The sequence below is a fragment of the Engystomops pustulosus genome, chromosome 7 (assembly GCF_040894005.1).
Source record: "Engystomops pustulosus chromosome 7, aEngPut4.maternal, whole genome shotgun sequence".
Lineage (NCBI taxonomy): Eukaryota > Metazoa > Chordata > Amphibia > Anura > Leptodactylidae > Engystomops > Engystomops pustulosus.
This window is the reverse complement of record NC_092417.1, coordinates 127,249,985-127,274,310: the sequence shown is the minus strand read 5'-3', so window position 1 is coordinate 127,274,310 and position 24,326 is coordinate 127,249,985. Positions and strand designations below refer to the sequence as shown.

At 41.9% G+C, this 24,326-nt stretch overlaps 1 protein-coding gene across 8 annotated transcripts in view; it reads right to left on the bottom strand.

Annotated features, from left to right (window-relative positions):
- Positions 1 to 24,326, bottom strand: part of SLC12A4 (solute carrier family 12 member 4) — a 743,054-nt gene that overhangs the window by 277,374 nt on the left and 441,354 nt on the right. For all 8 annotated transcript variants that reach the window (XM_072117770.1, XM_072117769.1, XM_072117767.1 and 5 more), the window contains one exon: positions 1,432 to 1,530. In XM_072117770.1, coding sequence (XP_071973871.1) covers positions 1,432 to 1,530 — 99 coding nt within the window. The remainder of the gene's footprint in view (positions 1 to 1,431; positions 1,531 to 24,326) is intronic.

The window sequence follows — 24,326 nt, the reverse complement described above, 5'->3', positions numbered from 1 at the left end:
TAAAAATGCCCATATGCCCCATAACTTATAAATAGACATATAACGCTAAAAAAAGGCTAAATCATAACACAAACCCCACATATATAGTATCACCAAGTCCGTAACAATCCGTAGAATAAAATTAAATGATTGAACCCGCATGATGAACGCCGTTAAAAAAAACTTAAAAACCTGCCAAAATTTTTTTTTTTACCTATTGAGTCCCACAAAAAATGCAATAAAAAGTGATCAAAAAAACATATGTACTCCAGAATGATACCATTGCAAAGTACATCTCCCGCAAAAAACAAGCCATCAACCAGCTTTGTAGCCACAAAATTTTGATGCTAAATATGTAAAATTTCATTCAAAACGGTATTTATCACCCAAATAGTCAATTCAGAAAATACGGAAAAACACTATTCGATTTGTAAGCCGCGTGACATCAAATTAATTATCCAGACATTCCAAAAATGATGAAAATGTAAAGTAGACATATTGGAAATGTTATTCAGCAACTTATTTAGGTGGTAAATGTATCTGCCTGAAAATGCAATTATTTCATGATTCATAATTTTTTCTTTTTTTTTTGTAAATAAAACGTAAAACTTATCAGCCAAAATTTACCACTAAAATTAAGTACAACATGTAGGGAAAAAAACAATCTCAGAATCATTTTGATAAGTAACAGTGTTCAAAAGTTATAACCATATAAAGCAACACAAGTCAGAATCCAAAAAAAAAGAAATCGGGCTGAGCCTTAAAGGGGTATTCCAGGAATCAGCATAATTCATATGCAAATGCATACTCAAAATATAAGCTAATGTGTAATTAGTTGTTATTTAAAATTTTGCTGCCCTTAGCAGAAAAACGCTGATGACATAGACTGTAATGAAGAATTAAAATGCTACTGGCCCTTTAATCAGTCCGTTAATTTCCTCCGCGCGGTCCGTTGCAGAACAGAAGATGGCCGCTGGTCACATGTCCACATCACATGTGCTGAACCTGCCTGAGCAGGTCATGTGATCACCACTATGTTTGGTTGTAGTTTAGTTGGTTGGTTGCAGTGCATCCAGTATGGCCAGTGTTGTGGTGATGACAGTTACACATCATTACTATGGTAACAGAGCAAGAAAACCTGTTACATCATCACTGGGAGCAGAGCCTGAGAGGTAGGAGGAGTTACTGAGAACTAAAGGATCATGGGACTTGTATTTTCCAGTGGCGGCCATCTTGGTGATAACTCCACCTACTTTAGAGAGGACATAAAATGTTGTGAATCATAAAATCAAACTATTTAAGCTCCGTTTTGTGACTAATGACATTGAGTATTGTTGTATTCATTTATTTATATCATCATGGGTTTTTGTGTCAGACATTCATATTCCTGGAATACCCCTTTAAGCTTTAAACTGGCTACGTCCTTAAGGAGTTAAGCATCAAATTTCTTACCAATGATAAAATTTAAACCTTGGTCTCCAGTTAGGTGTCCTCAACAGTGTCTGTACAGCACATGCTAAATTTACAAATAAATAGCACATCAAGAAGAACCTAAAAGAAAATATAAAAATAGTTACAGTATCAGACCAAATACATTGTACACGATGCAACAAAGTCTATCCTATAGCTGTTCATGATAGCCATCCAGTGTGAGATATATTGTATTGACTTATATTGACTAAAGCAGAGTTCCCATTTCAGCATATATATGTTTTTTTTGGATAATGGAAAGTTACACAAAGTTCCAATATACTTTATCAATACTTCACGGTTTTTCCTCCAGCACGGTCATATAATATCACACAAGTGCAAGACTCTTTATTGTCATAGAGAGTGTTCAGTTGTATGTTATAATGAAACGTGCACCTATTGGCCTCATCCTCTACTTATTCATGACTCTGTTGCTGTCACTTTATAGTGTTGTAATGTTGTTTATAGCATCAGTTATGTTTCTGAGTGGAACCATATTTGTCAACAGTTTGGCACCAGTTTACTAAATAAAGGTTAACCCCTTTGCGTGGGAAAGAAGTTGTGCTATTCAGAATGTGACAAATTCCATTTAAACTTCTATTCTACATATCATTATGATTGATATTAAATATGTATAGGATGTTTAAACTTTATGACATTTGGAAAGTAAAATCATTGACAATGTTAGTTTATTGGACCCGACTTACAGACAACCCCTAGTTACAAATGGACATCTGGATATTGGTAATAAACTGTACTTTAGCCATAGGCTACAATGATCAGCTGTAAGAGTTATCAAAGAGGTCTGCAATCAAGCTTTATTATTAATACTGGTTCTTATGACAACCCAACATTTTTAAAATTGTCATTTGCCAATTGTCACAGAGATAAAAAAAAAAAAATCTGGCTGGAGTTACAATGATAAAATTTACCGTTCTGACTTATATACAAATTCAATCGGTATGGAAAGTATTCAGTATTTTTTGCTCATTAAATTTACACTCTGCGCGCCATCTTGACTACCCCGCCCTCCAGAAATGTAGATATTTTTGCTAAATTATTAAACAAGTAGAATAATTCTTTAGAGCTAGAACAGCCATTTCGACCCAGTCTGCGGTCCACAGCACTCTGGAAGAGGTTTTCATCCAGAATCTCCCTGTACTTGCCTGCATTCATTTTTCCTTTAATTTTTTTAAAGCTCTGCGGCCGATATATGGGTCACAGAGCTGATGACGGCTCAGCTCAAGATCAGAGCTAGGCCGGCATCTGTATACACAGGGTGTCAGCTGAACCTCCCTGCTGGTCGGGAGAGGCCTCATGTGCCCCTTAACCACCCTTGCTGGCCTTAGCTACCCCCTCGAAACACCCCATTGGAGGCAGACTACCACAAGGCAGAAACTGACGGCCTGAGAACTCGCTGGGGCCGATGCTGGGCCTGAGAAAATCACTGAGAAAATCCTTTTGTGTGTGCCTGTTACCCCTGCTACCTGCTGCAGATTCTAAGAAGTTTTCCATCACCTGTGACAGATTGCCACACAGCTCTGGTGATTGTTAAACTGCCAGCAGCACACCTCTCTGCTGTGCTAACTTGGGACTATACTGTATTACATAACCGCTGCTACTCCCCACAAAAGGTTCTCCTGGCAATTGAGCAGTGGCAAACGGCCCTCATCCCAAGTAATGATGAAGTTAAGGTGGACAATGCTCTGATTAGGCAAGATGCAAAACATACCAGGGAGCAAGTTACTGATGTTGAACGTCTTGTGAGAGACTTGGAAGGCCATCAAATTCCACTGGAGAATACCCTCCAGCAGGGAACTGCTCAGCTGGAGAGGCGCATCGAAGAGCAAGAAAACCACCTGCGCACATGTAACGTCCGTTTTTTTGGCCTGCTTGAGCGCTCGGAGGCTCGAGATCCAGATACTTTCCTGGTAAATCTACTGACATCCACCGTAATAGCTTCTCCCCCTTTGTAGTGGAACAGGCACACCACATTATTCCTAAACCTCCTCCATCTACCGCTCACCACGCACATTCATCACAAAACTAATCAACTGTAGGGACCGAAATGCCTTTCTCAGTTTGTCCAGAGAGCAGGGTAATCTTCGAGTGGATAGTGCGGAGGTCATGGTATTCCCGGACTTCTCTTTGAAGGTGCAGAAGAAAGCGAAGTGTGCACAATATGTGCATGTCTACGGGAGTCTGACTTTAAATATGTCATGCTCTAACCTGCTAGGATTTATATTGTGGACGGGAGCAGGCCCTGTTCTTCGACACCTCGAAAGAGGTCTCAATGGGGTTTGAAACTAGGGTACACACGAGGGAAACCTCTGCGCTCCTCTCAAAGAGACAGATTCCAGCTTGTTTAATGCAACATAAGTACTTATTTGGTTCAATATTGGTTGTATGTTCTTTCCATCCCCCACTTTTTTTTTTTTTTTTTTTTTAGGTTTATGGGACTTATGCTGGCACCCTACGTAGGTGTTTCCCGGGGGGGGGGGGGGCTTGTATATGCCTGTACAATTTTTTTTCACTACTGATCTGTTGCACCCCACCCCTTGGCCCTAACGTCCAATATACACTTTTGTACGTATATGTTATGGCGAATAGAAACCTAACGACTGCCTCCTGGAATGTCAAAGGGATCAATGATAGGGTGAAATGTTCCCTGGTCCTTTAGAAAACCTTAGAAAACATAATTTCAATATCATGTGGCAACAGGAGACACATCTGGAGGAGGACCAGCTAAACTGGCTCAAGAAAGCTTGGATTGGGTTGGGCCTACCACTCTTTTCTCCTTTAATGCTAGGGGAGAATTTAGTTTTGTGCTTAGACATGTGTCCTACTCTGCTGGAAGTGTCGATCGATCCTGATGATCACAACATCATTATCCATGCTCTTTTTAATGGAGCCCCCATGATATTGGCCAGTGTTTACGTCCCTCCACCCTTCAGGTATGATCTCCTCGGCCCTATCCTAGAATTTATGCTATTACACACGGAAGTCCCTATAATGTGGTTGGGAATCTTCAATACTGTTTGGGATAGGTCCTTGGATAAAAAAATGGCAGGTGACCGGGGGTCTTCCCTTATCCACCTCAACTGCTTTCCGCACCTTTAGTAAGAGCCTGGGGTTGGAAAATGTCTGGTGCCGCTTACACCCTGATATTATAGCCGCCTCTGGTTTCTCCACTTCCTATAATTCCATGTCCCGCATAGATATGTATCTTGACGATTAACCCCTTAACGACTTGCCCTTTTTTAGTTTTTTCACTTCCATTTTTCACTCACCAACTTCAAAAATCTATAACTTTTTTATTTTTCCACATAAAGAGCTGTGTTATGGCTTATTTTCTGCGTAACACATTGCACTTCATAGTGACGGTATTTAATATTCTATGGCGTGTACTGGGAAGCGGGAAAAAAATTCCAAATGCAGTGAAAATGGTGAAAAACCACATTTGTGACGTTTTCTTGTGGGCTTGGATTTTACAGCTTTCACTCTGCGTCCCTCCTGTACAAAATATTTTTTTTTTATTTTGCCATCTTCTGGGGCCAATAACTTTTTCATACTTTGGTGTACGGAGCTGTGGATAGTGTCAATTTTTTGCGAATTTTGATGCCGTTTTCATTACTATAATTTTTGGGACTGTGCGACCTTTTGATCACTTTTTATTAATTTTTTTATATTTTTCAAAATGGCCAAAAAATGCCATTTTCGACTTTGGACGCTATTTTCCGTTACGGGGTTAAACATAGTGAAAAAACATTATCATATTTTGATAGATCGGGCATTTTCGGACGCGGCGATACCTAATGTGTTTATGATTTTTACTGTTTATTTATTTTTATATCAGTTCTAGGGAAAGGGGGGTGATTTGAATTTTTAGGTTTTTTTATTATAATTTTTTTTTTTTAAACTTTTTTTTATTTTTACTTTTACTATTTTTCAGACTCCCTAGGGTACTCTAACCCTAGGTAGTCTGATCGATCCTATCATATACTGCCATAGTACAGTATGGCAGTATATGTGGATTTTACTCCCCATGCATTACAATGTGCAATTAGCACATTGTAATGCATGGGTTAAAAGGAAGTAGCCTCGGGTGTTCGGAACACCCGAGGTTACCATGGCGACGGATCGCCGCTCCCCGTGACGTCATCGGGGAGCAGCGATCCACAACAAGATGGCGGCGCCCATGCGGCGCCATCTCTTTGAAGCCGCCGGCAGCATTGCCGGCGGCGATCACGGAGAAAACACCCGCGATCGGTGCTAGCACCGATCGCGGGTGTTACCGGTAAGCCTTTGCTGCAATATGCAGCAAAGACTTACCGGCTATGGAGAGAGCTCGGCCCGCGAGCCCTCCCCATGCACCGGGACCCGGCGCGCGCCGTACTAGTATGGCGCGCGTCGGGAAGGGGTTAACTGAGGCCTTTGATTAGTGAGGCCTCCCATTTCTCCCCCTCTATATCAGACCATTCCACGTTGTGTGTAAAACGCTGCATTGAGGGACACATCCTCCCTGCCCACCATGGAGTCTAAACCCATATTGCCTTACTACTCTGTCTACTTCTCAGAGCAGTAGTCTTCATTCTTCAAATACAACTCCCAATAGGGTCCTGTTCTGGACTACTGGGATGCCTTTAAGACTTTTGTTCAGAGAGCTATGTCCCAGGCCATACATCATCTCAAAAGAGGCTTCGCTTCCAACGAGACTGAACTTGCTACATTGCAATCGGAGCTAGCATATGTACGAGACCTTGTACGAATATGGATTCATCTATACAAATGGAACATCTTCACAATAGATGTCTTAAATAATATTGTACGAATTGAAATTTTGAACACACTATATATATCGGTCTCTTTAGCCCACTAAGAGTTACTGTTTAAATTTAGCTTCAAATACATTGTTTACACTTGTTTACTTAACTTACCAAGTGTCCTGTTATCTTATATGGTCTCCAAAACAAACATCTCAGTGTTCAAGAGAACAAGAATGCACACATTCTTGCACAATATAATTCAAATAACAACTTTTTCTGATAAAGATATGTCACCAAAATCCAGTCCACAATTTCCAGCCAAACAAAATTTTGCTCTAGTTCAAGGTATCCGGGTCAGGTTTTCTAAAACACCCTGAACACTTTTATATAAAGAGGAAAAGACAAGGAGGTTCATAAAGGCTACTTAGGAAAGAGCTGTTTGCTCTGAAATGCGTCTAGCCACAGTCACAGCTATAAATCATAGGATCGAGACCCATCTAACAACCACTCACAAAAAAGCACCAAGAAATCAAAACGCAATAAGAGATTTATAGCAGAATATCCTGTGTTGTAAACACTATTGCTTGGGGTGGATACACCCCGTTGTGTGCAGCTATCATCCACCTGATGCAAGACGATTGACTGGGACTGCAAAAGGAGAAGACGGAACAAAAGCTTTGCTGCTTGACGCAAGACTCGCGCCAGAATACCTAACTTGGAGCGCCATTGCGCAACACACGCGGCGGTGGAGACGCCAAAGTGTACCCAGCCCACACTGCCTTTCATTATTCTCCATTGCGAAGAAACTTTGTCTAATATGAAAACAAGCCAGAACCGTCTAACCGTGAGTGTATGACTACAGTCATTTAAAATTACCTGTCATTTATACTGGTCCGATCCGATTTTTAGCCTTACAATGCAGATATAGGGCCCTATATCTTGCCAGCCACTTAAAATACCTCCCGGATACCTACCTCTCATACGGCATCCGAACTCTGGACCCTTCAAAAAGATATCACCTTTTCCTCTCCATTTTTTAACTTAAAATAAATTTTTGCCATATCTCTAAAGCGCTATATTTTTTATTTTTTATTTTTTCAAGCTAGTTGTCTTTTTGTTACAAAGACCAATTTTTTAACACAGACGTCTGTAGGTCTGATTTTTATATCTGTATGTTTTTGGATGTACAAATAAATATTAATCTAAGAAATCCGGAACCTTCCTTATCAGTGCCCACCTACACTTATATTTTATGCAATAGCTTTTACTTTTTCCCATTGGGTGTTTTAGGGATAAGGTGGTAGCACATAAGGACGGCTAGATAAATTTGATAAGTGCCACTAAATTTCTCATTCTATGTACGAGACCCGTCAGAGCAGAAGCAGACTCTCCAGGCATAGCGTGATGTGCAGCGCAAGTATTCTACTGTCATGAGGGACAAAACAAAATGATCACAGTTTTTTTCCAAACATAACTACTTTGCACATGGGGACCGCTGTGGGACACTACATGCTCACCTGGCTAAGGTACATTCTGCCCCTACTGTGGTTTCTAAGGTTTGTGACCAGGGCAACTCTACAACTCTTCTACATGACCCTGATAGGGTTGCGGATGCATTTTGAGATTTCTATGCATCCTTGTATTCCTCTACACATGCGGTGACTACTCAGGAGACTGCTAACTACCATAGCTCTCTTTCCCTTCCCTCCCCTACCCCTGAGACCAAGGTGGCTCTGGCAGCCACTATCAGCAAGGTGGAGTTGAGGCCATTGCTTCTTTGGCTAACGGCAAGTGACCAGGCACCGACTGCTTACCGGCTGAATTCTATAAAATTACTGACAAACTGGCCACCCTATTGTGTTAACTGTATAAAGAGGCGCTTGAGGCGGGTACACTGCCAGACTCAATGACTGAGGCACGTTTCGTAGTTATCCCCAAACCAGAGAAGGTTTCCACCTATTGGGATTCTTATAGGACCATATCCCTTCTTCAGGGAGCTGCAGCTCAACCTCTGACGTCGGAGATCAAATATCAAGGAGCATGTGTTACACGCTGTATTGTGGACTGAATGTACTGCCCCTACTGGACTTGGTGCACTGGGGCTTGGCTGAAACTTTTTTCCTTCCTACCTGTGCTTATCTAGTCAAAATGGTTCTCATACCTAAAATCTTTTACGTCCTGCTTCAGTCCGCAGTGTATTTACAGTGCCAATACTAAAAGAGGACCTGTAACCCTAAAAAGAAGCACTAGCAGCTGCTTACTGAAGTAAGCATCTCCTAGCGCTACTGCATTTTTAGCAGTGTTAAACTGCTAGCTTTATCAGAGCCCTCCGATAAAGCTAACTGACACTGCAGCGTCATACCCTCAGAACCTACCGGTTCCTTGACCACTTTGCCTCTTAGCTCCCTAACTTTCTATCCCATAAGATTCCAACCATCTTCATGGGAGACTAACATCTCTATTAACACTCCCATTTCCCTCCCGTCTCTCAGCTCTTAGCACTAACCACTTCTCTAGGTCTTTCACAATTCTGATTCCCCCACTCATAACGAGGGATGGACTTGGTCTTCTCCAGACTTTCTTCAATATCTTATTTTACCAATCTGTCCTTTCCACTTTCAGAACCCACGTGCCATTGATACTCACCAACTCACAGAAACATTGCAGTCTTCACTGACCTGTCCACACCTGACTACTAACCATTCTAATGATACTGTCAAAAGCGCCCTACATGAGGCAACTTTGGCACACCAACACAACTTGCTTGCTTCGGCAGTGCTCAAGGAGTCCCAACCGTCTGTGGAGAAAATAGCACATATCTGCAGGCTTCCTACACTTCAAATTTATGCTCAAAATCTTTAACTCTGCCCTTCACCTTGCTTAAAGTTCTATATTACTCTCACTCTTACAACCCCAAATGGCTCTTTGAAACTATTCACTTCTCATTTACATCAAAGGTGAAGCCACCTGTTACAGACCTAGATGCTAAAGATCTGGCCTCCTACTTTGAAGATAAAATTGATTGCATTTACCATGAAATAATTTCTCAAACCACTCACTCGACTTATCTTCCTTGCTCCGTTACCTTACCCTGTTTGCTCTCTTCCTTTGAGCCAGTAACAGAGGAAGAAGTGTCCAGGGTCCTTTACTATGCTCGATCCACTACCTGCATCAGTGACCCCATCCCCTCATACCTCGTGCATTCTCTCTACCCAGCAGTCACTTCTCAACTCACTAAAATTTTCAACCTCTCTCTCTTCTGGTGTTGCTCCCTCTTCTTTCAAACTTGTGGTTGTTACCCCATTACTAAAGAAACCTTCCCCGAACCCATCCAGTGTTACAAACTACTGACCAGTTTCTAATATGCCTTTCACCTCCAAATGCATGATCTATTATCAACTAACCTGCTATCTCTCAGCTAACTGTACTATGTACTTCACTGAAACTGCTCTTACTAGAGTCTCCAATGATCTCCTCACTGCTCCTCAGCAGCGTTTGATATGGTGGACCACCAGCACCTCCTCAGGATGCTTTGCTCAATCTCTTGTTCACTCTAGCCGCATGCATCTCCAGAATCCACCCATTTCTTATAATTTAAACCTCTATGCTAATTGTTTCTTTGAGTCACACTTGACAAGACTACTTTAAGTCCCTACTAATCAGTCTTCCACTCACTAAACTCTTTCCTCTACAATCTATTCTTAATGCAGGCTCATCTTTCTAACTAAACACGAACACAGATGCCTCCAGTTTGTGCCAGTAATTGCACTGGTTGGCGGTCTCCTCCTTAACAAAGTTTAAAATAATAACCTTCATCCACAAAGCTCTGCATAATGCTGCACATTTTCACATGATCTGTTGCCCTCTGTTTTTTATGTGTGTTTGTCAGATGTTTTTATCGAATACAGAAATACAAGTGCAATCATATTATGAGTAACAAAAGCTTTCATTGACAGTTAGATTGAGTTAATGCAGCAAGTCAATATTTTTCTTCAGGACCTCTGCAATTCTCCCTGTCAGCTCTCAATCAACTTCTGGACCAAATCCTGACTTATAGCAGTCCATTCTTACACAATCAATGCTTGCATTTTGTCACATTTTGTTGGTTTTTGTTTGTCCACCCATCTCTTGATGATTGACCATAAATTCTCAATGGGATTAAGATCTGGGCAGTTTCCAGGCCATGGACCCAAAATCTCTATGTTTTGTTCCCCAAGCCATTTAGTTATCACCTTTGCTTTATTGCAAGTTGCCCCATCATGCTGGAAAAATAGAAGTTACTTACCGGTAATGATGTTTCCTCATACCACGACAGCACCAACCAGAGAGAGGGATCCACCCCCAGGAACAGGAAACCTGAGCATAAAAAACACGCCCTTCCTATCTTGCCTCAGTGGTTACAGAGACTTGGAAGAACCTTATTAGCACATCAGAAAAAACATTTCCATGTAAGCATAATTTTAACACCCAAAATTATAATTTTATTTTTATTTTTTTTTCCGCGATACCCATGAACTACCACCAATAAAAAAGTAGGAAAAATCACCAGGGTGGGAATATACCAGGTGCCGTCACGGTACGAGGAAACATCATTATCGGTAAGTAACTCCTGTTTTCCCCAGCACCACGACGGCACCAACCAGAGAGATTTTCAGAGAAATATTTTGGGAGGGATAATAGAGGAGAGCGCTTTTCTCTCAAGAGAGTTTAAGAGTACCCACCCCATTTAACCGATAATGTTTAAATAAAGTGTTGGGGGCCTGACAGCCTGACAGATCTGGTCTAAGGAGGCATGTCTAAATTGTGCCCCAGATGTGGCAAGTGTTTGGGTAGAATGGGCACGGATAATTTCTGGGGCAGACTCCTCAGCTACTTCATAGGTCAAATTATACTCTTTATAAAGGTCTAGACCAGCGGTGGCGAACCTATGGCACGGGTGCACTCAGAGCCCTTTCTGTGGGCACTCAGGCCATTGATCCCAAGACAGAGCTCACCAAACAAGACCAAATTCACCGAATCTTCCTGCAGAACCAGGCAATTTAAGAGATGCTACAATCAGCGCTATTTTAAAACGACACTTCATTGGATGTTGGGAACTACTGTAAAAGTGAGAAAGTGTTGATAGAACTGCAGTATCTTTGGAGGTCATCCTACTGGACCCTACATTCCTACTGTAAAGAGAGACCCTGGTTAGAAGCTACAATGATAGTCTGAATGTGCCCTCCTTCTTTCAACTGTATTTGTGGCCTCAAGGGACCGATACAATTGATAGATGTTGTAGAACAGGTAGCAATAAGTTACTGCTTAAAATGCAATGTTGGCACTTTGCAGTAATCAAGTGAATTGTGGTTATAGTTTGGGTACTCGGTCTCTTAAAGGTTCGCCATCACTGGTCTAGACCACCGAGTAAACTGATTATTTGCCTTTACGCAATACACATACTCTTAAGATATATTATAACCGAATGCCTGGCCTCTAGATTATGAAAACTTTCTCCCCTTCAGACTTTGAATTGGTACCAAGGAACATAAGAAATATTCTGTATGACCAATTTAAGATAGTGGAGGCCAGATCCCAAATACTTCCAGAGCCACAAAATTAGGCCAATCCTTTGCGAGTAGGGAAATCCTACTGTGGGACCTAAGGTGGAGACTTTATGACCTAATTGCCTCTGGATTTCATGTCAACATACTAACCAGAAAGCAGAAGGTTTTTTCTCCCAGAGAAAAATTTATACTAGAGAATATTAGAATGTTCCAAATCAATTTGAGATTTACATATGACAGACAAAGGCTCTGCCGGTCTTCTGTTTATTTAAGATGTTCCTAAGGAAACGTTACAGAGCATTTTCCTTTACATTGTATGATCCTCTGACAACTTACTCCTTGTTTGTTCCCTGTTATAATCTTCAAAACTTTGGGACTGACTGCTTTTGACTGACTCCAAATTATCTGAAAAACTGTACCTTCTGCCTAGGTTCCTACACCTTAAGAAGACAGTACATATAATAACTTTAAGGACCTCTTTTACAATTCTGACAGCACCTTGTTTAGCTTCCAGAGGTCTGACCAATAGACTGTCTAGTGAAGATTACAACCTGTACCATACTTGCAGAACACAATTTGTAGTGGTCTTAAAATAAACTAAGACCTGGTAAGCAGTAGATTAAAACTCGTTTATACTATTTCTATTTTAAATCTTCCTATGAGAAGGGACAGCTTTTCACCAATGGCAGCAACTGCAGCACAGAGGAATAACTGGACATGAATGGAAACATCAGGGCCATCAACCCTATTATTCCAGATAACTGCTTATAATAATAATAATCTTTATTTATATAGCGCCATCAAATTACGTAGCGCTTTACAAATCATAGGGGACATATACAACTATATTACATTACAAAGAACAAACAGTCATATAGAACAATAGGAGTGAGGGCCCTGCTCACAAGAGCTTACAGACTATGAGGATGAGGGGGTGACACAAGAGGTTGTATAATGGTCCAGCCATTCTTTATAAGGGAACAATATAAAATAATTTAATAAGTAATTTACTAAACAACGATGTTGCTGCTTGAACCAGCCATCAGCCGCCGTCTTATTTACAGGGTCCTAGGTGAAAAAGACTGCAGAGAAGCCTGGAGCTTGGTATATATGAGCTGTTTGCCAGATAACAGATAGGATAGTACATAGGATGGATTAGTAAAGGGAGAGTTGACATTTCATGCGGTTAGCGAGTGTGATAGGCTTGCCTAAAGAGATGGGTTTTAAGAGCACGTTTGAAGCTTTGGAGGGTGGGTATTAGTCTTAGAGTCTGGGGAAGGGCATTCCAGAGAATTGGTGCAACTCGGGAGAAGTCCTGGATACGTGCATGGGAGGTTCGAATTAAGGTAGAGATTAATCTAATGTCACTGGCAGATCGAAGAGCACGGGAAGGGCGATAGACTGAGATGAGAGAAAAGAGATAGGGAGGTGCAGCATTATTCAGAGCTTTGTGGATGAGGGTTATTATTTTAAAGTGAATACGGAAGGAGACAGGTAGCCAGTGCAGTGATTAGCACAAACTGGAGGCATCCGTGTAGCGTTTGGCCTGAAAGACGAGCCTGGCTGCTGCATTAAGAATAGATTGTAGAGGAGAGAGTTTAGAGAGTGGAAGACCAATTAGTAGGGAGTTACAGTAGTCTAGTCGAGAGTGAATAAGTGCAACAATTAGCATTTTAGAAGTTTCAAATGTCAGAAACGGACGGATTCTGGAGATGTTTCTGAGATGCATCCGGCAAGAGCGAGCAATAGATTGAATATATGGTGAAAAAGAGAGGTCAGAGTCCAGCACAACCCCAAGACAGCGGGCCTGCTGCCTCGGTGCTATAGTGATCCCACAGACCGAGATGGAGAGGTCAGGGGTGGTTTGGTTAGTAGATGGTGGAAAGACAAGAAGTTCAGTCTTAGAAAGATTAAGTTTCAAGAAGAGAGAGTACATGATGTTAGAGACAGCAGAGAGACAGTCACTAGTGTTCTGGATTAAGGCAGGGGTGATGTTACGTGCTGAGGTATATAGCTGGGTGTCATCAGCATAAAGATGATCCTGGAAACCAAATCTGCTGATGGTTTGTCCAATGGGGGCAGTATAGAGAGAGAAGAGAAGAGGACCTAGGACTGATCCCTGAGGAACCCCCGACACAGAGGAAGATGAGAAGAGAAAGATCCAGAAAAGGAGACTCTGAAAGTGCGGTCAGAGAGATAGGAAGAAAACCAAGAGAGTGCAGTGTCCTTTAGGCCAATGGAGTGAAGCATCCTGAGGAGGAGCTGGTGGTCCACAGTATCGAACGCTGCCGATAGATCCAGGAGAATGAGGAGAGAATAGTCACCTTTGGATTTTGCAGTGAGGAGACTTTAGAAAGAGCAGTTTCAGTGGAATACATAGAGCGGAAACCAGATTGTAGGGGGTCAAGGAGGGAGTTAGCTGAGAGATAGCGGGTTAGTCGAGAATAGACCAGGCGTTCCAGGAGTTTGGAGATGAAAGGAAGGTTAGAAACTGGTGGGTATTGGATGGGTCCAGTGAAGGTTTCTTTAGTAAAGGGGTAACAATAGCATGCTTGAAAGAAGAGGGGACGACCCCAGAAGAGAGAGAGAGATTGAAAATTTTAGTTAGGTGAGAAGTGACTGCTGGGGAGAGAGACTGTACCAGATGTGAAGGGATGGGGTCACTGCTGCAGGTAGTGGGGCGAGCAGAGGAAAGGAGCCTGGACACTTCTTCCTCTGTGACTGGCTCAAAGGAAGAGAGTGAACAATATAAGGTATGGGAGGGAAGGGGATTGGAGGGGTGAGTGGATTGAGCAATTATTTCCTGGTGGATACAATCAATTTTAACCTTAAAATAGGCGGCCAGATCTTCAGCCCCAAGGTCTGTGACAGGTGGCTGCACCTTTGGTGTTAGTAAGGACTGAAGGGTATCAAAGAGCCTTTTGGGGTTGTTAGAGAGAGAGGATATGAGATTAGTAAAATAGACCTGTTTAGCAAGGTGGAGGGCAGAGTTATAAGTTTTCAGCATAAATTTGAAGTGTAGAAAGTCTGCAGATGTGCGCGATTTTCTCCACAGACGTTCAGCAATCCTGGAGCACTGCCGAAGGAAACGAGTTTATTCAGTGTGCCAAGGTTGCCTGCGTGCGTGTTGAAAATTTCGGATAGTGAGTGGTGCCATCTAATCTAGGGCGCTTCTGACAGTGTGATTATAGTGGTTAGTAGCCAGGTTTGGACAGGTGAAAGAGGAGATGGGGGACAGTGCAGACTAAGTTTTCTGTGAGTTTATGAGTATCTATTGCACGTGGGTTCCGGTATGAGTGATGGGTGGAAGGATTCTGAGAATGAGAAGGATTATTGAAAGTAAAAGAAAGGAGATTATGGTCTGAATCGAGGATGTTTCCCTCACTATGAGTGGGGGAAACGCAGAGTTGTGAAAGACCGAGAGAAGTAGTCAGTGCTAAGAGCTGAGAGGCAGGAGGGGAAATTGGAGTGTTAACAGGGATGTTGAAGTCTCCCATGATGATGGTTGGAATGTCACAGGATAAAAAGTGAGAGAGCCAAGAGGCAAAGTGGTCAAGAAACTGATAGGGTGAGCCGGGAGGACGGTATACTACAGCCACACGAAGAGAGAATGGGCGGAAAAGTCTGAGGGTGTGGACCTCAAAAGATGGGAAAGTAAGAGAAGGTACAGGAGGAATGACCTGGAAAGTGCATTGTGGAGAGAGTAGTATGCCTACCCCACCTCCCTGCCTATTCTCAGGTCTGGAACAGTGCGAAAAGTGTAAACCGCCATAAGACAATGCTGCAACGGAGGCAGAGTCATCCTGCTGGATCCATGTTTCCGTAATGGCAAGCATGTCAAAAGACTTAGAAAGAAAGAGGTCATGAACGGATTATAGTTTATTACACACAGAGCGGGCGTTCCATAGGGCACATTTAAAAGGGGTTACGGGTGGAGAAGGAGAAGAGGGGATACACTGAATCTTTATAAGGTTAGCAGGGTTTCTGTGTGAAGTGTTAAAATAAGCAGAAGGTGGGCCTGGGTTAGGAGAGATGTCCCCTGCAGCAAGCAGAAGGAGAAAGAAAAGAGACAAAAGATGCTGCAGAGATTTATAAGAAGTTATTTCTTGCTTCACGGCAGAAGACTGTGATAAGTTAGTCTGGTTACATAACGTATAGAGTGTGTGAGTGGTAAAGAAAGGTGAGTGAAGAAGGGAGGCATTGATATGGATAGTTGGTACTGGTGGAATAGATGGACAATGGGCAAGTAAAACAACCATGGCAAAGAGGGAGAAAATGGAAAACATTTTGAGGCAAACATAATTGTTCATTTTTCTCTGCCATCTTACCTGTCTCCTGCCCTGTCTAACTCCAATGTCAAACTGCAGTTTCATACTTCTCAGAATATTATTATACTTAGCAGAATATTATGCTAAGCAAACAAGGAATGCAAGCAACCTGGAATGTAAGCATCCTATACTATCACTAAATTTATACCCAGAGAAGACAAGAGATCAGGCCCTCATTTAGCTCATAAAACAATTAATCTAGGCGACTTAAAGGACACCTGTCATCAGGTCTGTGTCACTTGTCCTGTCACCTCTACCTGTTGGAGCAGCTCACAAGGATCCCATCCCAGCCTTTATCTAGTTATTTCATACATTATTCATTGTAAAATCATCTATTTTTTATCATGTAAATGAGGCTGGTCACATGGTCAGAGGCAGTGATGTCACCCCTGTTCCCCCTCCCCTCCCCCTGCTCATGTCTGTGTGTAATGTATAGTAAAGCATTGCTAGTGTGTGTATGTCATCTGCTGACATGCTGCATCCTCCTAATATACAGGTGAGAGACACAGACATCAGCTACACATGAATCTGACATGTTCTGCTGTAACATGGCTGCCTGGAGCTGCTGTATCTCTCCTATACACACACACATGCGCACACACAGGCTGCAGGGGGCGTGGCCACCAGCACCAGGAAGCACATCATTATACAGCCTCACATCATTATACAGGCTGTCAGTCATGCACTGGGGGTGTGGCTGTGCCTCCCACTCATGAATAGAGTGGACAGCTTGAATATGCTAATGCTTCATTGGACATTTCACAGGTCATTTGCATACAGCTTTAGGACCTCATTGCTTAAGTTTACAGGCATGTAGAGGGACAATAAAGGGATAGAGACAATGCTCTCTAATGGTAGTTTATGAAAATATATTTAGTTTAGGGAGGTTATTTTGCATGACGGGTTCTCTTTAACACAGAATCTGCGCGTGCACCAAAAAATTGTGTTTTGCGTTGAAGGAAGGAGGTGGTTTAGTATTGTGGGGTATATGATAGGTCAGTGATGGCGAACCTTTTAGAGCCTCAGTGCCCCAACTTCAACCAAAAGCCACTTATTTATTGCAAAGTGCCAGCGCAGTAGTTTAAGCAGTAATGTATTTCTCCTTGTTCATTGACAACTTTCAATCCTTCAGCCTCCCAAGTTCTGTCTGGTAAACTTCATTCTGGGGTGATGGCCTAGGTTCCCACAGAAAGGGCTCAGAATGCTGTCTCTGGCACCCGCTCCATAGGTTCGCCACCCCTGTGATAAGTGAATGGCTCCCTGACGTCATAGGGACTTGTGCACCTGCGCGCATCATATCATAGAATGCCAAGGGAGATAAAAATATTGTTACCAAGTCAGAAATGGGGTTATTACACATGAATATATTTGATACACAGATGGATGTTGTTCACTACAAGTTATTAATGGCTGTTTTGAAGTGTAATTAGGTTGTAAAATGCACCTGATATGATTACATGATTTAATGATGTTGTCCATATATATGGAATGTTGGATTTATCATATTGCTTGAAAAGGGATCCTGAACAGTGTCTGATATGTTGCACTTGGGTAAATAAAGCATCCATCCGTTTCTTTTCCATTGAGTTTGGAGTGCAGTCTCTTTTTTTTTTTTTTTTTTTTTTGGAGTACATCTGCCTGGTGTGTCAAGACCAGTATTGAAGTTTTCACCAACAAAGCATTTTGCTATTGTTTTGGTGCTACTGGACTTTCTAATGTTTTGCCAGGTCTGAGGGGATGCGGTGATACAGTCTGTCAGGCTCCGTTAGTTTAGAATCTGTAAAATATTACTTAAAGCTGCAGGACCTGAAAAGAGACACTGAATATGAGGACGCTACACCAGGGGCGTCACTAGGTCAAAAGATTCGGGGCTCGTGCCCTGGATCTTTTGGCCGGTGCCCCTGATCTCCCCGGATCAGCAGGTCACCGGTCCCGCTGTCCAGGGAGAGTTTTCCACTCTCATCAGGACACAGATAGAGATGGGGAGAGTAATGGTACACGGTGCCGTCAGCTCCGTGCAGCACTACACTGAGCAGAAGACGTGATTATGTTACTATATCGCGTCTCCTGCTTCATGCAGCTCAATACAGCAGCCGGGAGCAGGAGACGCGATATGATGACGTCACCGCCGATCGTCCTGCACAGAAGACAGGATAAGCAGGGAAGACAGAGGTGAGTATTAGAGATTTTTTTTTTGTTTATTAGTTAACAGTGTGGGGATTAATTTATATAGGACATTACTGTGGACTGGGGGCATTATGTGAACTGGGGGCATCACTATCAACAAAGGGCATTATGTGGGCTGGGGCATTACAGTCAACAGGGGGCATTACTGTGAATGAGGGGCATTATGTGGACTGGGGGCATTACTTTATATGGGGGCATTACTTTATATGGGGGCAGTACTGTGAACAGGGGGCATTATGTGGACTGGGGGGCATTATAGTAAACAGGGGGCATTACTGTGAACAAGGGGCATGTGGACTGGGGGCATTACTTTATATGGGGGCATTACTGTCAACAAGGGGCATTATGTGGACTTGGGGCATTACTTTATATGGGGGCATTAACCCCTTAACGCTGAAGCCACTTTTCACCTTCCTGACACGGACCATTTTTAAAAATCTGACATGTGTCTATTTAAGTGGTTATAACTTTGGAACGCTTTAACATATCCAGTTGATTTTGAGATTGTTTTTTCGTGACACATTGTACTTCATGCTGGTTGAGAAATTTAATAAATATATTTAGTATTTATTTATGAAATAAATGGAAATTTGGCAAAAATTTTGAAAAAAACAATGTTTTCCAAATTCAAAATTTTCTAGTTTTTGAAAAGTTGGTCATAGCACTAAAATAACTTGATAACTAACATTTTACATATGTCTGCTTTAACTTGGCATCATTTTTCAAACATCTTTTCCTTTTTTTTGGATGTTAGGAGGCTTATAACTTTAGGTGCAATTTTTCAGATTTTTACGAAAATCATCAAAACCTACTTTTGGAGGGTCAATTTAGTTAGAAGTGACTTTATAAGGCCCACATGACAGAAACCCCCCACAAATGACACCATTTTAGAAACTACACCCCTCAAAATATTCAAAACAACCTTTGGGAATTTTGTTAACCCTTTGAGCGTTTCATGAGCGTGAAAGATAAATGAAAGTGAAATTAGAGAAATGTAATTTTATCTTACTATAGATTCATTTAACACTAAAATTTGCACCTTCACAATGGGTTAAAAAGGAAAATGCATTTTACAATGTTGAGGGCAATTCCTCTTGAGTATGCCAATACCCATTTTGTCACTGTACCCTGCTGTACGGGCACCGGGGGGCACTTGGAATGGAAAGAGCGTTGTTTCGTTTTTGCAAGGCAAATATGGCTGAAAAAGTTTACATGTGTCAGGATGCATTTGGAGAGCCATAGTGGTACCAAAACAGAGGAAAGCCCCAACATGAGACACCATTTTGGAAAGTACACCCCTTGGAGAGTTTAGCAACGTGTAATTTGTGTATTTTCCCCAATAGGTGTTTGATTCAATTAGGCCCCAAAAGGGAAAAAAGGTGAACATTTTCTCAAAAAAGTCACTTTTACCCCGAATTTTTGTAAGCCACAAGGGATAAAAGATGAAACAACCCCATAAATGTGTAAAACTATTTCTCCTAAGCACAGAACTGCACCACTTTTGCATATAAAGTGTTGTATAGGTGCACAGTAGGGCTCAGAAGGGAAAGTGGGGCTTTGGCCTTTTAGAAGCCAGATTTGACAATCATCCTTTACATGTGTCAGGATGCATTTGGAGAGCCCTAGTGGTACCAAAACAGAGGGGAACCCCAACAAGTGTCACCATTTTGGAAAGTGCACCCTTTGGAGAATTTAGCAAGGTGTAATATGTGTATTTTCCCCTACAGGTGTTTGCTTCAATTAGGTCCCTAAAAGGAAAAAGGTGAACATTTTCCCAAAAAAGTCACTTTTACGGCTAATTTTTGTATCCCATAAGGCATTAAAGATGAAACAACCCCAAAAAATGTGTACTAGCATTTCTCCCGAGTATAAAATTGCCCCACACATGCAAATAAAATGTTGTATGGGTACGCAGTGAAGCTCAGAAGGGAAAGAGGGGCGTTGGCCTTTTAGAAGCCAAATTTGACAGACATCCTTTACATGTGTCAGGATGCATTTAGAGAGCCGTAGTGGTACCAAAACAGAGCGGAACCCCAACAAGTATCACCATTTTGGAAAGCACACCCCTTAGAGAATTTAGCAAGGTGTAATATGTGTATTTGTCCGTAAAGGTGTTTGATTTAATTAGGACTTAAATAGATAAAAGGTGAACATTTTCTTATAAAGGTCATTTTACTCCTAATTTTATATAGCCACAAGGTATAAAAAAATGTAATAACCCCCCAAAATGTGTAAACCTATTTCTCTCGAGTGTAGAAGTACCCCACATGTGTATATAAAATGTTGTATGGGCGCACAGTAAAAGGAAAGGGGAATGTTTGCCTTTTAGAAGCCAAATTTGACAGAAATGTTTGACATGCATTTGGAGAACCCTAGTGGTATAAAACAGAGGAGAATCCAAAAAGTGACCCTAATCTTTGAATGCACACCCCTTAGAGAATTTTGCAATGTGTAATATATGTATTTGCCCCTACAGGTGAATGATCCAATTAGGCCCGAATCATTAAAAAGGTGAAAATTTTCCTATAAATGTCACTTTACCCCTAATTTATGTAAGCCACAAGGGATAATATATTAAATAACCCCAAAAAAGGTGTAAACCTATTTCTCCCGAGTGTAGAAGTACCCCACATGTGCATATAAAATGCTTTATGGGCGCACAGTAGAGGAAAAGAGGGATGTTTGTCTTTTAGAGGCCAAATTTGTAAGAAATCCTTCACATGTGTCAGGATACATTTGGAGAGCCGTAGTGGTACCAAAACAGAGGAAAACCCGAAAAGTGACCCTAATTGTTGAATGTACACCCCTTGGGGAATATAGCAAGGTGTAATATGTGGTGTAGTGTAGTGTAGTGTAATGAGCATTTTGAACATATAGGTGGTTTCCAAATATGATGTGCAACGGAGTCCAAGATGGAAATTGCAATTATTTCTGGAAAGTTCAGTGCCCGTTATGTGGCGCCCCTTATGAAATAATGGAGGGGTATAGGGAGCAACGGGACATAACAGTTGTTACAATTATTCATTTTACCGAAATTAATTCACAATAGGTTGGGCGTGAATTGTGAATGTGTTGCGTATAAGGAGGTAGAATATACCAAGGGACCAACTAAACTTTTGTCACTCTGGAGTTGTCGCAGGTCTCTTAGTAGTATGTAGTGTCCATCCTTAGTATGTAGTGTCCATCCTAACTCCTCTTTTGGAACAGACTCTTTATTGAGTCCTACCATTAGAAGCAGCAGAATTCACCGGGAAAATGCTGTCCTGGCAAAACACAGGAACATCTAAACCAGAGGTACTGGGGCCCCGTCCTTCTTGTCCCAATATTAGTTTCCTAATATCTTCCTCTTGAAAACGGAGAAATAATACGGCAGGACATGCACATTGGAACAGCACGTAAGAGTTGTACACCATAATCTGTACAATGTACACGGCCCGCACTTTTGTACCAAATCTTCGTTTTAGTAGGGAAATTATCACCAAGTGTTGCTCTTATTCACCCTAGCGATGCCCATTGTGACGAATATTGCTGCTTTTGGCTGGACCAAATCGACCAGCAAATAGCGGCAAACATGGACAGAGGGGGGCAACAAAACCCCTCTGGACCGCAAGGCAAAATTGGTGGCTGTCAGGAACAGCCGCCACCCTGCCCCGATCACCGTGTCTATAGACATGGTGACCGGTATTACTGACGTCATAAGTAAATTCGCTGCTATCGGCTCGTCTGAATTGATAAGCCAGTAGCAGCGATAATAAACTGGGGGTGTGTGGGGGGGATGTAACCCTTCTGGTCCATGGGGCAGGATGGATGGCTGTTAGGAACAGCCGCCGTCTTACCCTGACCAGTGTTGGAAAGTCACTACCCGCCGCACCGTTCTATAACAACGCTCGTTGGGAATAGGCTATACAATCTTTATTTATTTTTTAAGCAATTTAGACAAATAAGGGCTTATTTTTTGCGAGACGAGATGCACTGTAAAAAAAAACTTAATTTTAGTGGGTTTTTAGCTTATTGAAGAAATTTTATTAACTTTTTACGTGTGGAGGAAAATAAAATAATCAATTCTTGTTTTGGATTTTTAGCATTTTTTTGGGGGGTTGTTCACTGTAGCATAACAATAATATATTATCTTTATTTTACGGATCACTACGATTACGGTGATACCTCATTTATATAGTTTTATTTTTAGTTGTCCAATTTTATTGAAGGAAAACTAGAATAGAAAAAATTGCATTTGTTTTAGTATTGCCATTTTTATAGCAGCATAATTATAGAATTTTTTGGTTTACGGAGCTGGTTGTAAGCTTATTTTTTGCGTGACAAGTTGCTCTTTTTATTGGTATCATTTTGGTGCTTGTAACTTTTTCGGATCACTTTTTAGAACATTTTTTGTAAAGCAAATTGATAGAAAGTTTTAATTTTTGGCAAGTTTTTGGTTTTTTTTTTTTACCACGTTCACCGAGCGGGTCCAATTATGATTAGGATTTATTGTACAGATTGTTACGGACGCGGCGATACCAAATAAGTGGGGTTTTTTTTTCGTGATTTAGTGTTTTTTATACTTTATTACTTGTGTAAAGGGAAATGTGGTGTTTGGGGGGACTTTCACTTTCTTTTATTATTTATTTTTACTGTAAAAAACCTTTATTTATTTATTTTTACTTTTTTTACATTTACTGACATCTTAGCTTGAACAAGTGATCTTCTGATCACTTGTTCAAGCTATTTTACAGGTTACACAGTGCAATACAGATGTATTGCACCGTGTAATGTAAGACACTGAGCATGCTGCGCATGCCCAGTGTCTTACAGCCGGGTCCTGCCAGGAGGCAGGGACCCGGCACCGAGAGGAGGATCGCGCAGCCCCGGGCACCGGCAGTCCCGGGGCTGCGATCGGAGGAGCGGACCCCCCCGGTAAGCGCCGCGGGGGGGTCCGATTCACATTTAAGTAACTTTAAATGCCTCTAACACACCGCGGTCAGCGCGACCGCGGCGTGTTAGGGGTTAACACCCGCGATCGGAGAAATCTCCGATCGCGGGTGTTAGAGGCGGGTGTCAGCTATAACATATAGCCGACACCCGCAGCTTCTGGCCCCGGCTCCGTTCAGGAGCCGGGGCCAGAAGCTTGACGTAATAGTACTGCATTTTGCGGGAACGCACCTCCCGCGATGCAGTACTATTACGTCAAATGTCGGGAAGGGGTTATTAATGTATACTGGGGGCATTACTTTATGAGCAGGAATTATTATGGTCTAGGAACATTACTTTATAAAGGGAGCATTTCTATATAAGGGGGGTATTACAGTGGACTGTGTTTATTACCTTATTAGGGGAGCATTTCTATATAAAGGGGGTATTACAGTGGACTGGGTGCATTACTTTTTTAGGGGAGCATTTCTTTAAAGGGGGCATTAATGTAGAGTGTGGGCAATACTGTAGCCTGCAGGGAATTACTGTGGGCATTTTACGTTGACTATGGGCTATAAACCAGGCATTACTGAGGAGTTTGGGGGCATCACTAAGGAATGTGGACTAAAGAATGAAGCACTTTTAGGTAGGGGTTCCTTTCAGTGAGCGATGTTAGGACAGGAGCCACAATCGGGGAAGGGGATTATTAGGAAGGAGAAACCAATTTGGGGAGGGGGCCACAATTATGGGGCGTAAAGTGTAGGGTCTTTGAGGGGGCATTTGTTAGTGTTAGGAGTCACAGTGAGAGGGAATTAGTGGGATATACAAGAATTAAGTGGGAGGAATTATAGCACATAGGCCACATGTATGTAACATTTATTGGGTGGGTGGCACAAAAGGTGTCATTATTAAGTGCAAGTGCAAGAGAGGGATAATGTAATGTATGGGAACATATACTAGGACATGTAATTAGATGGTTCATTATAAAATGTGGCTAATGTACAGTGTCTAAAAGTGAATGTGGAGTTAAAGAGGACCTGTCACCAGATTTGAACCCCCCCCTGACTAACAATGTCTGCTGATAAAAGGTTACAAGTCCTCCTCATATCACCTAAAATTAGCTGCCAGTGGGGCCCTGTACC